At 41.0% G+C, this 18,609-nt stretch overlaps 2 protein-coding genes across 2 annotated transcripts; one reads left to right on the top strand and one right to left on the bottom strand.

Moving 5' to 3' along the window:
* Nucleotides 1-257: 257 nt before the first annotated feature.
* LOC107878896 lies at nt 258-4,499 on the top strand. The gene is made up of 3 exons (XM_016726066.2): nt 258-1,529; nt 3,292-3,669; nt 4,175-4,499. Coding segments are annotated over exons 1-3 (1,425 nt in total). The 5' UTR covers nt 258-484; the 3' UTR covers nt 4,177-4,499.
* Nucleotides 4,500-4,663: 164 nt separating this feature from the next.
* Nucleotides 4,664-8,802, bottom strand: LOC107878897 (protein Iojap, chloroplastic). The gene is made up of 5 exons (XM_016726067.2): nt 8,482-8,802; nt 7,111-7,237; nt 6,175-6,313; nt 5,957-6,045; nt 4,664-5,096 (listed from the first exon to the last, which is right to left on the bottom strand). The coding sequence occupies exons 1-5, from the start codon at nt 8,692-8,694 to the stop codon at nt 4,963-4,965; spliced, it is 702 nt and encodes a 233-aa protein (XP_016581553.2). The 5' UTR covers nt 8,695-8,802; the 3' UTR covers nt 4,664-4,962.
* Between the last annotated feature and the right edge of the window lie 9,807 nt (nt 8,803-18,609).

Raw genomic sequence — 18,609 nt, forward strand, 5'->3', positions numbered from 1 at the left:
TAATACTACAACCATAAGATAATACTAAAAACTATCTATCCGAAATCACTCAAATTATGTATCTTTACAAAGGAAAAAAATGTATCTTCGTTGAATGTATCTAGAGCTATGTATCTCGACATAACCAAAATCAATATTTTCAATAATTATGCAAAATATTGGGATTTTCTGTAATTAAGCTTCAAATTGTCGAGATTTTATGTTGTTTGCCTTTTTTTCGCACTACAAGTATAGCTTAAATATTTTCAATTCGGGTCGAACAGGTTCCAACGATTGTCCATGTATAGGGCCCAAATTCCGTCCAGAACAAGAATGGGCTGCAATTATGGGCCCAGCCCAACCCAACCCAACCCAACAATTTCAGGGTCACCGGCGATCAGCTGAACGACCACTCTTCTCTTCGCTTCGAACTTCGGAATCCGGCCTAATCCCGTAGGCCTCTTTCACTGTGCGTAAAAAAGCAGCGAAAAATCGATAGGGTTCCATGGCAGGTAATGGCCTGCCAGCTCTGGGTCGTGTGAAGCTCAGTGATTTGATACCATTAGAAGGTCTTCCTTCTGATTCGTACAAGTTATCGGTTTCGACTTTGTCACAGTCATTGGCTCAGTATTCAGCTGCCATTATACAGTTATCAACAAGTGATGGAGCTCTATTAAGGTCTAGTATAGAGTCTGCCCGGCTTTACTTTCAACACAAACCCTCTTATCCTCCTGCCGATGTTATTCATTCCGACGATTCTCGTGAATGGTGTAAGACCTCTGGTTATCATGCTGATCCTCAACAATGGCAAGAAAATTATGATTTCAGACCAGGGCTTACTCCTATAGTATCCAGTAGTGATATTGAGTTTGAGTTTCCTCCTGCTGGTTTGTCGGATATATTCTCTTTGCTTGGTAGAGCAGCGAGAGATATATTGGATGCTATTAGCTACTATTTGAATCTGCGTAGCTCTCCGTTTACTGAAATACTTGATAATGTTCCGTTAAGAAACCGAGAAACATCATCATCTGTGTTGTCAGTTTGTTGTCATGCCAGGCCATCTTTTCAGGGTGCTCAGCATCATGGCCTGACAACACAAGAGGATGGTCAGTTAGGGATTTTTTCAGATCATGAACATCAGGTTGACAGAAGCCTTGTTACGATTGTTAAGTCGGATAAGCCTGGTTTGCATGTGAGAGATTTTCATGGTCATTGGGTTCTTGTGGATGGTGATCTTGGCCCTCAAGAAGCAATAGTTTATCCGGGACTTGCTTTATATCAGGCAACTGCGGGGTATATCAGCCCTGCACTTCATCGGACAGACATTGGTAATCAGCAGGGTGGCATATATGGACGATGTTCGCTTTCTTTTAAACTTATGCCCAAGTCAATGACCAACCTCAATTGTTCAGAGATGCGGGCTGCTGGTCATGGAGTTGATGATCAATTCCAGCTTCCGGTACCGGTTGACGACTTCATGCAAAGATCAACTGATCAGTTGCTTAACAGGAACAATTTCCCAACATTCAACTTTCCCACAGCCCAAGAAGGTATGGCACCTTTTCTTTTCATGTTTCCTTATCAGTACGGAAATGAAAAGCTAGAACTTTTACGTGTTCTCTTTTATTATCTTTTTTCATTTAATTGAATTAGTAAACATGATAAGGATAAGGTGAACTAAAATTGCCCTTCATGGATGGCGCACCCTAATGTTTTCAGTTGGAGTGCCAGTTGATAGCTTAATTAGCAAAGAACGTTGTTCATAATCTTGAAACTTCTATTGTTTTTGGAAATTGCAAGTCTAATAATAATGTTAGTTGCTAGAGTTAGCATGATTTATGAGTCCACGCAAATAAACATCTAAACAAAAGTATTTTCTTGAGGATGGTAAGATCCCTGTATATATGGGTGTGACATCAGTGAAAAGAACCTCAAAAGCAGCTTACCTTCTTTTTACAAGGAATCTAAGACATCTTGAATTGCTTGAGGAGCATCTATGCATGCAGATTTACACCAAAAACCAAAAAGAAGGATAAAATTTATTTTAATTTTATGTGAGGAGCTGCTTGTATCTTCAAAATATCTTCTATTTTTGTATCTTCAAAATATCTTTATTTACTTTCCTTCCAAATTCCTCTCCTTAACATCCGAAAGAAAGCATTTGGTTGTTAATAAGAAGATTTTGCACCCAAGGGTGTGGCCTAGGGTTCAATGAAGTGGTTGAGAATCTGAGATCCTAGCAGAGGCAAAAACACTAGGTGATTCTTCCCATCTATCCTAGCCTTGGTGGACAGAGTTACCGGGTATTTCTTGTTGGTGGGAGGTGGCAGCTATCCCATGGATTTAGTCGAGGTGCGTGAAAGCTGGCCCGGTAACAGAGGCGGATCCAGAATTTTAAACTTGAGGGTTTCCAAGGGCTCCTTTCCTGCCACTAAGCTATCCCTTGGTTTAGTTATGGGTTCCCACCTATTAATATTTATAACTTTTGGCGATTTTTCTATGTAATTTTAAGCCTTACGGTAGCGGGTGTGGGTTCCTGGGAACCCACACCTTCTACTCTACATCCTCCACTGCCCAATAACACCACGGTTATCAAAAAAAAAAATGAAGATTTATTTAGAACCAAAGCACATTGTTGGCTGAAGCTGGTGTAAACTGGTGTATCATGTGATTACATCAGCAACATACCTAGCAAAATCCCACAAGCGGGATCCGGGAAGGGTGCTGTGTACCCATTCTTACCCCTTCTGAAGTTAGGTTTTTTCGTTAGACCCTTGCCTCAATAAAGCATAATATCGTAGATGATTGTGGTCAGTAAGATAAAAAATTTTGTGACAAGCTTAGTCAATACAACTTTTGAAAAAGTGAAAGGTCTTATTTTGCTGGTTGAGGACCTGAAGGACTGGTACTATCTCAAGTATCCAGAAACGACTGATCAAACATGGTCAAAGTAGATACAGCAGCTTCTATTGGTTAAATTATAAATTAAAAGGTGCCGGATTCTGTTAGTTTTTTTTCCTATATCAGTGCGAAGAAGGTATCCAGAAGCTTACAGTTTCAAGTAAGGGAACTAAAGATTTGACCCAAAAAAAGAGAACTAACGAACGATGCCTTTTTATTGTTACAACAACTTCTTGTGTTAAATGATCTGCCATTTTTTCAAGTAGGTTTGATTGTTTCTCTAACTAGTCCTCAGACAATGTATTACTGTTGTCTGGACTTTCTTAACATTGAATTAAGCTCCTTTCTGCTAGTATTCCTTAGTAGAAGCTTTTAACAACAGGTCCTTGGATCGATGAAATGCTGATACAGGATCTATGAAGCCCATGATGAGGAGGAGGAAGAGTAACTCAAGATCTAAACCACTTCCACCTTCAAAGAGGTTGAGATTGGAGGCACAAAGAGTTCTCAAAGAGAGAGTTCAAGATATAGCTGATAAAAAGGGCATCAAGCTGAGGTTCTGCACCCTAAAGGATTGTGAAAATCATATCCAGTCACTTGATAGCCCGTGTACAAACATAAGAATGGAGATTGGATGGCCACCGGGAGTTCCATTTGTCCACCCACATGATCTTCCAAATAAGGCTAAGATTGGATTTCTTGAAACATATGAACCTGGTTGGTCTGCAACTCATGATATGGAGTTGAGCCTAATTGATTCCGGACAGCCAAGTCAACACACTGCGAATTGTAATTATCATTCCCCTAATTGGCCTTGCTTTTCTGCTATATTTAAGCCGTAGATGTTTCTGGTTTCTTTAGTTAGCATGAGAGATTGCATATAAGTTCACATCCTTCGCGTCTTCTGCAATAGCCATGTTACTAGTAATATTAATCCATTTGAAGAAGTGTCAGGTACTTAATGTGTCTTTGCTTTCACTTCTCAAAGCTTTAAGTAGTGGTAGAGAAAACATAAAAGAATTAGTATGAGCCTAAACAGCCTTCTAACGAAGCGCAAAGGAAGGGAAGAGGATTAAAAAGGCAATTACATCTAGATGGAGTATGGAGAGTGGACTAAATTTGGGTTTCTTTGAAAATGAATCATCGTTGATGTAGACTTACAAATGCATTTTCCAAGTCTGTCTAGCTAGACCGTTTCTGTTCAACTGCTATTGCAACTCTACAAGATGTTCAAACCCATCCGTGTTCTTCTGTTTAACTCTTCTATCAACTGACGCAAAAATTTGTTTTGCAGGAGTCCATATTGCTATCAGAATGCTGCCTGACGAGCGCTTGGATCCTTGGACCAATTTTTGGTTGCTTTAATTATGCTCATCTGATCCAGATCATGCTAATTTGAATACACATTTCCAATTAAGATGTGTAGTGCACAATGAGCTTTGTCGTTGGCTATCTATCCTAATTGTTGTCCCTGTAAATATTAGTTTTCTAGATGGAATTTTAGTTCAAATTCTGAATTTGCCGGTTGTTTTCCCCGGCTCTCATACTTAGCAGTTGTAGAACATTTTATGTTGGCCAAAGAGTTTGAATTTATGTAGTGATTGGATCTTCTGCTTTCATTTTCAACCCCTTATTTGATGTTTTATGCAACCAATGGGACCATCATGTTGATGTTGGAGCAGCATTACCTTTTTCACTTAATTTCCTATGATGCTGTTACTAAATTCTTGCTAATGACATGTTTCTTCTACAGAAGCGAACGACGTAAACTGACAGCAAACAATAATAAGTACGTTCTTTTGTTGGGTGAGATAAGAGTCCTCTGAGCTATCCGTTTAGTTCAGTAGGAATGCAAGTAAATTGTTTCTTTACCAGATTTTCTACAGAGCAAACTCAAGTACAGAGCTTTATCTTCTACAAGAATTATGTTCTTCCTAATAAAAAAAATAGTACAGTAGGTGGATCAACAGAGTTTCCTCAAATATGTTGATCACCTCACCGTCGGCAGCCAGGAGAACACTGCAACTGACTTAATTTGCTACAGTTTCTGTCAATCACCATGAGGCCAAAATGATGGGGACTTCAATAACCGCTAGATCCTCGCAATTTTTGTGGGTTCTCAAATGGCAGTTCGATGGACGCTGCATTGCCATAGAATTCTTCCAGATTGTAGTACTCACGCTGCTGAGGAAGAAATATATGAACGACAACATCACCTGCAATTAACATAGGCATGGAGCGCATATCAGCAAGGAGAATAACAGACTTTCATGGCATACTACATGGTTGCTGGAAGGTCAAATAGTAGCACTGCAGTAATGTCATAAATAGAAGCATGCTTTTATTAACTGCTGTTGCTATAATCTTCTTATACAATCTCCTCTCTATAATGAAAAGACCATAATACTTGCAGCTAATTAGATAACGCTAACGCTGAGTGGAAATGATACAGCTTGACCAATATATAGACTTCAAACACAGTTTAAATTTAGTGAAAATATATATCAGGTAAAAGGGATAGTAAAGGGTACAAAATATGAAGCACCGCCTTCTTAAAACAAACCACTCATGTTTAGTCCTTAGAGCATTGGAAATAACATTCTTTTTGAGCCTGACCATAACAGTTGGCCCCCGGGATAGCTAGTCCAAGTTGAAACCAGAAGTTCACCTTGTACATGGGATGATTTTTGTAAAGCACTACCCATATGAAGCAGGGCATGATACAAATTAATGCATGCTGGCGTGGTAAGAGATCTCTGAATAATAATGGATTGTTGCAAGTTCTTTTCTACCTTGGTAACAGTTGAGCACTATGTTTGGGTAAGTTATGCTGGACAATTTGAAGCAACAGAGTTACAGTAAGTAGTGGGAGGAGTAAATTAGTCAACAACAAAGTTACTCCCTTCTAATCCTAATGTGCAGAAGGATATTGTCCCTTAACTGCACTTGTTTATGTATGAAACACAAACTAGGGGTGAATCAAGAACGAGGGCAGCAGATAAATTCATATCCAGTGACATTCGTCAGCCGTGACACAAATAATAGCAGGACAATTAAGGTACCATAAATTACTTACCAAAGTCCAGTAGCGTCCACGAGTTGGGTTTTGAATCTCCCGAAGCAACTTTTCCATATTGTTCCTCAGCCATATCTCTTATTCTGGTCCTGTATAAGAAATTTAGACAAAATTCAAAATTGCAAAAAACAATCTTCTTTGTCTGTTTATTCATTTGCTATGATTTATGCTGCTGCTGGTTAATATCCAATAGGAAACCTCAAGGTATGATATCATACCCAATGGCATCAATCTGTGGGCGAGAGAATGCAGTAGCAATAATGAAAAACCGAGTCCAATATACTAGAGGCTTGACAAAGAGAACCTTTATATCTCCAGCCTTGACATCACTTGCAACTTTAGCTACAGCCATTGCAACTGCATAGAGGGAATAGACTGTCAACGATTTCTGCATGATGTCAATCATCACATTCATTCTCAGATTCTAGTGCACTTCTTTGGATTAGGTCTTAGGTCAAAATATTTCACCACTAATATACATTAAAATGAAGCAACATTAGCAGTAAATGTCACCAAAACAAGTCAAACCTATAGTAAGCAAAATGCTGTGAATCAAATTTGCAATTAGCTATAGGTTGTATTACCTTATGTTCTATCTTACAATTATATTAAGGTAAAAAAAAACTTATAATTCTGTTAGAGAGTTCTGATAAAAATAACATTGTGTAAAAAACCTTCTGGTAGTACTAGTACTTGATTGAATAGGCAATGAAAAAAGATGAACATTTTAATGCATGGAGTTCCTACACAGAAGAACGGAGGATTATTCATGACATTTTCAATGAGAGTTTTGAAGGAACAACAAATGTGACATGTATGGAAGTACAGCAGTCATAGTGGTACAGGCCAAAAGGGGTCTCAGCCTATTTCTTCACTACAGGGAGGTATAATGCAAGTACAACAATCATGGGGGGATACTCTTTTTTCCAAAGAGGAAAATACCAAAAAACAAGAAAAGCAATGCTCTATGAGTTATGAAATTAAAGTTGGTCAGAACATTCTTTGATATCATCAAAATCAACTGATGTTCCTGAGATAAAACTATAAGCTAAGAGGTACAGGCCAACATGAAAATTAAAACTATATGCGACGAGGTTCAATGATTCGGTAACAAGAGAAATAATCAATTCAATTAACAATTTAGAACAACTTACAGGATAGGCTTTCAGCATCATCATCAATCTCCTCACTTGCAGTTTTTTGGTCATTTCTTTTGTAGACCACTTTCCCATGCTTCTTTAGGAGATCATCAAACATGTCATCTGTATCTTCACTTACATTCTGTGCCAAAAATATTCATGTTAACTGCAGCATCAAACAGAAACATTATCATACATTCATAATGAATCACAGACTAACCAGAAGAAAGCACACGCAACGAGCCTAGAAATAGACTTTGAACTAAGATCACTAAAAAACTACATTCAGTGTAGTTGTTCACTTTTGAAAGACGCTCTTTTTTGCCAAAGAAAGTATATAAACCTTTGGCATTTTATTTGTTAGTTTTGGCACTGGATTGGTTAGAAGATTTTTGATGTTTTAGAAAAACACGAAGCATTAATTATTCTTTCCCCACCAAAATCACCCTTACTACCATTAGTGGAGTGTTCATCAAGTGAGATTTTAGAGAGACATTAAAGATAGCATAGACATGACATCTTTCTTAAGAAGTGTTCAAAAACCTTATATTGTCATGACTCAATTTATTGGAGTAAGTATCTCTTTTTTCTAGTTCACTCACTTTTACAGGGACTTCTATAATAATCTAATATAACTAACCCAACAGCACCAAATAAAGGCAAAGACTACAGATTTTCTGAGCCTCTCTAGCTCAAAGGTAGGGGTAGTATCTGCGTACATCCTACCCTCCCCTATCCCACTTATGGGATTACACTAGGTATGTTGTTTGTTATTGTTTACTACAGCTTTTCTGAATCAATGTCTCCAGAAGGGGCAGTAAAATAGGATCAACAGTGAAATGCAGTTACACTTTTCCTGTTTCTTTTGGCATTGTCAAGATTATCCTTCGACTTAACTTGCAAAAATCCAACAACTAGAGAAAACATTCAATGAAATCAGAAAAAAGAAATCGAGAACCATGAGGTCTCGGGTTCAAATCCCAGGAGACAAAAACAATAGTTGAATTCTTCCCATCTGTCCTAGCCTTGACTAATAGAGTTGGTAGTTGTTGCTGGTGGGGTACCTGGTGGAAGGTAGCAGGTATTCCGTGGTATTAGTCTAGGTACACGAAAGCTGGCCTGGATGCCACGGTTATCAAAATAAAAAAACTGAGACTGCTAATTAACAGGTTGTGTGTAAAATTCAGATAAATTGGCGTTCAATTCACAAGAATGACGACTGAACCTCAAAAAGGATAATATCTCTACAAAATCCAACAACTATGACTTCATTAACAGCCAAATCCAAAGCAATTCTAGTACCTTCAGCTAGTCAAGTAAAGAGCAAATAATGGTGTAGCTTCACAAGAATCAAAAAGAGGGAAAGCTTAAAGCTTTAGGGAATACCGAACCAATAGCCATCCGAGAAAATTCCGTTGAGTTTCTTCTGTTAAATAAGTAATCTTTATAAGAAAATGGGGCATAATTGCAGGAATTCAAAGTTAAAGAACAAATCTTTCTGGTGTTGGCAGCAAGTTTAGCTTCGGTACGACCGCCGGATACCAAGATTCCGGTGGAGGGTGTGCAGGGAAGAGGATGAATACAGGACTTTACTTCCATTATTGAATGGGGGGTTTCCTTATTTCAACTTTTGAAGATAACTGCGCAAGATTTTTTATTTTTTTATTATATATATATATATGAGACTGTTGCTTGCACCGAATAATAATCTATCTTCTCATCCTATATAGTTCTCTATTTTAATAAGTAAACATCATCATAAACTAAACACTAAATTATAACTTTTAATTTAAATTTTGATAGTGTATAAATAGAACATTTAACTATTCAAAACTTGAACAAATATGACCTCCGATTTTACAACCCCATGTGTGAGTCTCACTCGCGCTTACATAGAAAGGTAATCCAATCACACGGTGCCACGTTGTTAAAAGAGCTAACTTGGAGAGATGTCATATTTGTGCATTTTTAAATTGTTAAAGGTCATATGTGTACACTGTCAAAGTTTTGCTTTTTGTGTTAAAACGACGTCGTTTTTATTATTATTATTATTATTATTATTATTATTATTAATTTTTTTATTTATTTCTATAGTAGCAGTACCTAACTTTTTTTTTTAATTTAAGAAAATTATTATTATTATAATTTTTTTATTTATTTCTATAGCAACACCTAGCTTTTTTTAATTAAAAAAAAACAACCACTAGCAGAGATCAAAACCGCATAGTAGGCTGAAGGAAGCGCTCAAGAAGAGCAAATAACACCACTGGGTTATCTAAGTGTCTTGTTTCATGTGGTTCAACATTAATATACGTACATAAATGTACATTTTCTATCTTATATATATACAATGTAATTTTTTTACCAAGGGGGTTCGGGTGAACCCCATGATAACCACGTAGGTTCGCCCCTCGTTAATTTAATAACGTTTTAATAATGTTAATTTAATAACATTTTAATTACGTTAATTTGATAATTTTAATTTAATATACTACTACTATCCTTAATAACATTAATTTAATAATGTTTTATTAAAACTATAATTTTTTTATTATTAGTACAGTTTCATCTTTAATTTAATATTTAAATAAATAATATTTAGATATATTATATAACTTAAATTCGTCCTTTGCTTTATAATATACATACCCGCTCGATTTTTTGATATGAGGCTGATCCGCCTAATTAATAAATCTTCAATATTGCTCTTTTTCTCCAATGACAAAAGAAATTAGATGCCATTTTCATCTTTGAGTCGAAAAAAATGAAAAAATAATAGTGAAGAGTCATTTAAAGTTCATATTTGTGCAGTTTTGAATAGTTAAAGGTCATATTTGTGCACTGTCAAAGTTTAAGGTCATATTTATGTATTATGCCCTTAGATTTTAAGCTGGACGCCCCCAGTTTTGCATGTTGAACATGCATTTTGCCACGTAGGATTAGAGGTCATATTTGTGCAGTTTGAATAGTTAAAAGTCATATTTGTGCACTGTTAAAGTTTAAGGTCAAAGTTATAATTTGGTGTCAAGTTTAGGGTCATTTTTATGTATTAACTCTTTTTAATATCTTTGCCCATTTTCGTCCTATTATGGATAAGATTCATACCTTCATTTTATTGCAAAATATTGTCGATCGGCATGAGGAATAAAGATAACCGATTTTGCTTGAAAATGCTTCGTTCGTGTCGTTTCGTCCGTTTGATCACTTAATTGGCACCGACCACCCAAATGACCCACACTAGGCCGATCCCTAGCTTCTCTGGCACACCCCGGTCGATTTTCGGTCCACAGCACGCCTAAACCCCGAGCTCACCCATGGAACTGTGGTCTATAGCACACCGATTTTGCCCAAAAATACCCCGTTCATGCCGTTTCGCCCGTTTGACACCCAAATGACACCGCCTACCCAAACGATCCACATTAGGCCGATCCCCAGCCTCCCTATCACGCCCCGATCATTTTTTGGCCCACAACACTCCCGGACCCACCCACGGAACTGTGGACTATAACACACCGATTTTATCTGAAAATGCCTCGTTCGCACTTTTTGGCCCGTTTGACAACCCAAATGGCACCGTCCGCCTAAACGGCCTACACTAGGCTAATCCCCAACCTCCCTGGCATGCCCTAGTCAATTTTTGACACTCAGCAAGCCCGGACCCCAGGCCCATCCACGAAACCGTGGGCTGTAGCACACTGATTTTGGTCGAAAATGCTCTGTTTGCGCTGTTTCGCCCGTTTGACCACCCAAATGGCACCGCCCACCTAAACGGCCCACACTAGATCGATCCCCAGCCTCCCTGGCATACCCCGATCGATATTTGACCCACAGCAAGCTCGGACCCCAGGCTAACCCACGGAACCGTGGGCTATAGCACACCAATTTTGCTTGAAAATGCCCCGTTCACACTATTTCGCCTATTTGACCACCCAAATGACACTGCTTACCCAAACAACCCACACAAGGTCGATCCTTAACCTCCCTGGCACGCCCCGGTTGATTGTCGGCACACTGAACGCCCAAACCTCGGGCCCACCTCAGCAACTGTGGGCTATAACACACTGATTTGGCCAGAAAAAGTCCCATTCGTGTCGTTTTGTCCGTTTGTCCAACAAAATGGCCACGAATATTGAAACGGGCCACACTGGAACTATCCCCAATCTCCTTGGCACGCTTCGATCGATTTTTGGCCCACAGCAATCCCGAACCTCAGGCCCAGCCCTGAAACTGTGGGCTATACCACAACGATTTGGCTAAAAAATGCACCGTTCGCGATGTTTCGCCCGTTTGTCCACCCAAATGGCCACAAATATTTAAACTGACTATACTAGGACGATCCCCAACCTCCCTAGTATGCCCCAGACAATTTTTTGCCCACAACACACTTGAGCCTCAAGCCCACCCGAGAAACGTGGGCTATAGCACACCGATTTGGCCCGAAAATACCCCGTTCATGCCATTTTGCCTGTTTGTCCACCCATTGGCCACGAATATTGAGACGGGCCACAGTGGGACGATTCTAAACTTTTCTGGCATGCCCCGATCAATTTTTAGCCCACAGCACGCCCAGACCCCGGGCCCACCCCAGAACCGTGGGCTATAACACACCAATTTGTCTTAAAAATGTCCCCTTCGCACCGTTTCGCCTGTTTGTCCATTCAAATGTCTATGAAAATTGAAATGGGCCACAGTGGGATGATCCCCAACCTCCCTGGTATACCCCGATCAATTTTGGCCCACATCACACCTGGATACCAAGACCATCCCCGAAACCACGGGTTATAGCTCACCAATTTTGCCCGAAAATGCCCCGTTTGTGCTGTATCACCCGTTTGTCCACCCAAATAGTCACGAATATTGAAACGGGCCACACTGGGATGATCCCCAACCTCTCTGGCACGCTCAGTCAATTTTGTAACCACAGAGCGCTCAAACCCCGGGCCTACCCCTGGAACCGTGGGCTATATCACATCGATTTGGCCCAAAAAGCCCCGTTCGCGCCGTTTTTCCCGTTTGTCTATCCAAATAGCCACAAATATTGAAATGGACCACACTGGGATGATCCCCAACCTCCCTGACATGCCCCGATCAATTTTTGATCCTCAGCACGCTCGGACCTCGGGCCCATTCCCAGAATCGTAGGCTATAACACACTGATTTGGCCAGAAAATTCCCAGTTCATACTGTTTCGGTCGTTTATCCACCCAAATGGCCACAAATATTGAAACGGGACTAACTAGGACGATCCCCAACCTCCCTGGCACGCCCCGATCGATTTTTGGCCCACAGCATGCCTAGACCCCGGGCTCACCCCAGAACCGTGGGCTATAACGCACTGATGTGGCCCGAAAATGGCCCGTTTAGGCCGTTTCACTCGTTTGTCCACCTAAATGGCCACAAATATTAAAATGGCCCATACTAAGATGATCCCCAACCTTCCTGGCATGCCCCAGTTGATTTTTGGCCCACAGCACACCCATACCCCGATCCCACCGTGGGCTATAGGGCACCGTTTAGCCTGAACATGGCCCATTCACATTGTTTCTCCCGTTTGTCCACCCAAATGGCCACAAATATTGAAGTAGGCCATACTGGGACGATACCCAACCTCTCTGACACACTTCGGTCGATTTTTGGCTCATAGCACATTCGGACCCAAAACCACCCCCAAAACCGTGGGTTATAGCACACTGATTTAGCCCAAAAACACCCCGTTCGTGTTTTTGGCCCGTTTGTCCTCCCAAAGTGCCACGAATATTGAAATGGGCCATACTGAAATGATTCTCAACCTCCATAGCACGCCTCGGTCCATTTCAGGCCCACGGAACTCCCAGACCTGGGCCTACCCCCAGAACCATAAGCTACAGCTCACTGTTTTGGCCTAAAAATGACCTGTTCGCGCTGTTTCGCCCGTTTGTCCACCCAAATGGTCACAAATATTAAAATGGGGCACACTGGTGCGATCCCAAACATCCCTAGCATACCTCGGTCGATTTCTGACCCACAAAATGCTTGAATCCCGAGCCCACCCTAGAACCGTAGGCTATAACACATCGATTTGATCCAAAAATGTTCTTTTTGCCCGTTTGTTCACCTAAATGGCCACGAATATTAAAACCGGCCACACTGGGACAATCCCCAATCTTCCTGGCATGCCCCGATCAATTTTTAGCCCACAACACTCTCGGACCTCGATCCCACCCCTAGAACCGTGGGCTATAGCACACCAATTTGGTCCAAAAATGCATCGTTCGCATTATTTCATCTATTTGTCCACCCAAATGGCCAAAAATATTGAAACGAACCACACAGGGATGATCCACAACCCCCTGGCACGCCCCGATAGATTTTAGATCCACAGAACACCTGAACACCGGGCCAACCCTCGAAATCGTGGGCTATAACACACTGATTTGGCCTAAAAATTCTCTGTTGACACCGTTTTACCCGTTTGTCCACCCAAATGGCCACGAATATTGAAATGGACCACACTAGGATGATCCCCAACCTCCCTAGCATAGTTCAATCAATTTTTGGCCCACAATATGCCCGAATCCCGAGCCCACCTCAAAAATCGTGGGCTATAGTACACTAATTTGGCCCAAAAATACCTTGTTCACGCTGTTTCACCCATTTTTCCACCCAAATGGCCATGAATATTGAAATGGGACACACTGGGACGATCCCCAAATCTCTCTGGCATGCCCCGGTCGATTTTTGGATAGTGCACGCCTGGAACCGTGGGCTATAACACAATAATTTGGCCCGAAAATACCCCGTTGGCGCCGTTTTGCCCCTTTGTCCATCCAAATGGCCACGAATATTAAAACAGGCCATACTGGGATGATCCCCAACCTTCCTAGCATGCCCCGATAGATTTTCGACCCACAACATGCACGGACCCCGGGCCTGTAATACCCCGTATATTTCTAAGCTAGAAAATAAATCATTGTTCCTACACATGAAACCTTCTATCCTGTGATTCATATTGGAGTACATGAATTAAGATGAGTATTCTAGTGATAATAGAGCTTATGATGTGTTAAGCATGTTCATAAGGGTCACTTAGAGTAAGCCAAGCTAAGAACTTTTGAATCCACCAAGTTTTCGTGTGTGATTTCACATAGATCATATTTGAACGAGCATAACTTGGTTTATAGATGGTATTTTGAAATATTTATCCCCTTCAAATTATGGAAAATTGAATAAGCTTTCCGTCGATACCAAATTCATCTAAAACGGACACCCGACGAAGAAGTTATGGTGATTTAAAGTTTCAGCAGCGTCATTTCAGTCAGTGGCGCGTCACGCCGTAAGCCAAAATGAAGTTTGTCAATTTCCAGTGTCTCTCCATGATTCTACTGAGTCGTAGTGAGTTTACAGGTCACAAACGGGGGGCAATACGATATCTCCGCGTCATGCCAGAGGCCCAAATCGGGTAATTTTCACAGAAATTAAATGACGCATCTAGAGGGGTATTTGGGTCATCTTTCCACCCCTATATATATTCCATAAACACGAAATTAAGCCTTTATTTCGCCAAAACATACTCTTTCTCTCAAAATTCTCTCAAGAACACATTAGGGTTTTCAAGTTCAAGCAAATTTCTCCATCAATCATCAAGAATCTTCCATCTAAGGTATTCGTAGTGTTCATCTATGGATCCATTTCGTTCATAGAGCTCAAGAACCATGTTTTAAATATTATATTGTGATTGTCTTGTTGTGATATGACCATGTACATGTTGATGATTGTTGTTTAAGTTTCAAGATGATATCTAAAGGTTTTTTCATGAAGTATATGTGTTCGTTAGTTGAAATCCATGAACTTTATGTGGTTTAAAATCGAAAAATTCATGAAAACACACCTAAGCTAAAAGAATGCATGCAAAGTATTTGATAAAAGGCCTAGGATGATAGAATTCATGTCCCATGATTTAATAGTGCTTAAATGACAAGTCTATGCTCTATGTTTTATGATTTCACATGAATTCCACGTGATTCATATGCGTCGTTGTTGTGATATGGATTGAGCATGATATTGAAGCTATGCAAGTATACACATGTTGTATAAATTTCCCTTCCATACGTAAGATGTTGAGAACTATGCTTAGTGTGAAATCCCCTACTTATGATATGGTGAATTGTGGACTCTATTTTATGATCAAGTCAGTTATGTGTGTTAGTTTTCTTCCATCGAGTCCTGGGGGTACTAGTACCCAAAAAATATAGTTGTATGCCTAGAGCCATATCACGATAATCTCAGTCAGGTCATGATCTATAAAACTCAGTCAGTCATGTGACTCAGGAAATCTTAGAAATCTCATGATATCAATAAATTCTCAGATAGTAGTACTATTTCGTCAGTCAACGGAAGTCAGTTACTCAGTCCATGTACAGCCAGTTAAATCATGTTCAGTCTCTTCAGATGGGAGTAGAAATTAGCACCGAATGAACCCAAGGATGGGAACCCACCTGCCAGTTTAGGGTATGATTCTCAGTAGTCATCTTTGTGTTCCAGAGCTACGTAGCCAGCGTAGGTTGAGACATCTTAACCTGCCAGATTAGGGTTGATGGGGTGACTTAACCTATCAGTTTTGGGTTCCCACCATTCTCATCCGAGTACCTGCCATCTTAGGGTCACTCACAGCTGTCCTTACCAGTATCGCGGTATTGACACCCTTCCAGTCGGGGCAGAGATTGGACCCCAACTTAGCTATATGCGTTATTGGGGCAAGTCGGTTAAGCAACTACCTTCCACAGTTTCAGTCCCAGTCTCAATAAAAGAACTTAGATAGTTATTCAGATTTTAGTATACCAGGACTGTCAGTTACAGTCAATTCAGTTACAATACGGAACTCAGGTAGTTCCATCAGATTCAGGACTGTCAGACACAATCATCCATGTTATCAAAATTTCAGTATTAGTCATGTTAGATAACAGTAAACCATGTATTAATGTACAGATCCAGATATTATGTATTCACGATTTTAGTTACTATGTATGCATGTTTGTAATCTTATGTTCATATCAGTCAGTCAGTTAGCATTGTTCATGCTTGTAAACCCTTTTACATTTAGCCTACATCACTCGTATACTCAGTACTCTCAGTCGTACTGACGCATTTGCGCTATGGGGCTTTCTTTCATGTTACACCATAGGTTCAGAGACACAAGTTCCAGATCAGCAGTAGTATTCCAGTCGCAGAGTTGTAGTGAGTCCTCATCCATTGGAGGATGATATTATTTTATTTCATTCATTATTTCTGTTCAGTTTTGCTAGACGGAGTTAGTTGGAGACATGTTTTTTCAACTCCTTATTTCAGACAGTATTTAGAGGCTTTCAGATTTAGTTCAGATTTTAGATTCAGTTTTCAGTTTTTTTTGGGTATTTGTTACCCTATATGGATGTTATTATTTGTCAGACACTTTATTCAGTTGAACCTTTGGCCCATTGTTCATGTTTTCCACATTCTACAAGTATATTATACAGTGCACAGGTACAGATATCAGTCATGGGTTAGCTTGTGGTCCCTCGGGGTCATAAGCACCGTGTAGCATTTTGGTTCAGCAAATCGGGCCGTTACAGGGCCCACCCCCTAAAATCGTGGGCTATATCTCACCGATTTGGCCCAAAAATGCTCCGTTCGCACCATTTTTCCCGTTTATTCACCCAAATATTCACGAATATTGAAACAGGCCACATTGGGATGATCCCCAACCACCCTGGCATGCCCTGGTCAATTTTTAGCCCTAATTACCCCCGAACTCCAGGGCCACCCCCAAAACCGTGGGCTATAGCACACCGATTTAGCCCAAATATGCCCCGTTCATGCTGTTTAGCTCGTTTGTCTAGCCAAATTGCCACTAATATTAAAATGGGCCACACTGGATGATCTCTAATTTCCCTGGCACACCTCGATTGATTTTCAGACCACAGCGCGCCTGAACCCCCGGCCCACCCCCGGAACAGTGGGCTATAATAAATTGATTTAGTCTGAAAATGCCCCATTTACATCATTTTGCCCATTTGTCTACCCAAATAGCCAGGAATATTGAAACAGGCCACACTAGAAAGATCCCCAACCTTCCTGGCATGACCCAATCAATTTTCAGCCCACAGCATGCCCGAACCCCGGGTCCACCATCGGAACCGTGGGCTATAGCAATATGATTTAGCTTGAAAATACCCCGTTCGGGCCGTTTCGCTCGATTTTCCACCCAAATGGCAACGAATATTGAAATTGTCCATATTGGGATGATCCCTAACCTCACTGGCATGCCCCGATCAATTTTTGGCCCATAGCATGCCTGGACCCCGGGCCCATGCTCGAAACCGTGGGCTATAGCACACCGATTAGGCTCAAAAACCCTTTGTTCATGCTATTTTGCTCGGTTGTCCACCCAAATGGCCACCAATATTGAAACGGGCCATACTGGGATGATCCCCAAACTCCCTGACACACCCCGGTCTATTTTTGACTCATAACACACCCGAACCCCGAGAACAACCTCAAAACCGTGGGCTATAGCATACCTATTTAGCACAAAAATGCCACGTTCACGCTATTTTGCCTGTTTGTCCACCCAAATGGTCACGAATATTGAAATAGACCACACTGGGATAATCCCCAACTTCCCTGGCACTCCTCGATCAATTTTTGACCCACAACACGCTTGGATCCCGGGCCCACCCTCAGAACCGTGAGCTATAGCACACCGTTTTGGCTAAAAAAAACCTTATTTGTGTCGTTTCTCCCGTTTGTCCACCCAAATAGCCACAAATAATGAAACAGGCAACATTAGGATGATCCCTAACCTTCCTGGCACGCCCTGATCGATTTTTGGCACATAGCACGCCCGAACCTTGAGCCCAACCCCAAAACCGTGGGCTATAGCGCACCGATTTTACCCAAAAATGCCCCGTTCCTGCGGTTTTGCCCGTTTGTCCACCCAAATGGCCACGAATATTTAAATGGGCCATACTGAAATGATCCCCAACCTCCCTGGCATGGCCCTATTAATTTTTGACCAACAACACACTCGGACCCCTAGCCCACCCCTAGAATTGTGGGCTATAGCATACCGATTTGGTCCGAAAATACCCCGTTTGTGCCGTTTCACCTGTTTGTCTACCGAAATGGCCACGAATATTGAAACGGGCCACACTGGGACTATCCCTAACCTTCCTAGCATTACCCGATTGATTTTTGGCCCACAACGCGCCCAAACCCCAGAATCGTGGGCTATAGCACATCAATATGGCTAAAAAATGCCCCGTTCGCGCCGTTTCTCCCATTTGTCCACCCAAATGGCCACGAATATTGAAACGGGCCACATTGGAATGATCCCTAACCCCCCTGTCATGCTCTAATCAATTTTAGATAGATAGGACGCCTGAACCTGAGTCCAGCCCCAGAATCGTTGGCTATAGCACACTGATTTGGCCCAAAAATTCCCCGTTCACATAGTTTCACCTGTTTGTCCACCTAAATGGCCACAAATATTTAAACAGG

This window comes from Capsicum annuum, chromosome 7 (assembly GCF_002878395.1).
Source record: "Capsicum annuum cultivar UCD-10X-F1 chromosome 7, UCD10Xv1.1, whole genome shotgun sequence".
NCBI classification, from domain to species: Eukaryota; Viridiplantae; Streptophyta; class Magnoliopsida; order Solanales; family Solanaceae; genus Capsicum; species Capsicum annuum.

Bases quoted from the DNA above. Each gene is read 5' to 3' on its own strand.
- LOC107878896 (XM_016726066.2), top strand. From the start codon at position 485: ATGGCAGGTAATGGCCTGCCAGCTCTGGGTCGTGTGAAGCTCAGTGAT. The intron at 1,530-3,291 runs GTATGGCACCTT...ATGCTGATACAG, and splicing joins CTTTCCCACAGCCCAAGAAG to GATCTATGAAGCCCATGATG.
- LOC107878897 (XM_016726067.2), bottom strand. From the start codon at position 8,694: ATGGAAGTAAAGTCCTGTATTCATCCTCTTCCCTGCACACCCTCCACC. The intron at 6,314-7,110 runs GTAAGTTGTTCT...CCCTCTATGCAG, and splicing joins TGATGCTGAAAGCCTATCCT to TTGCAATGGCTGTAGCTAAA. The intron at 6,046-6,174 runs GTATGATATCAT...TTTCTTATACAG, and splicing joins CCACAGATTGATGCCATTGG to GACCAGAATAAGAGATATGG.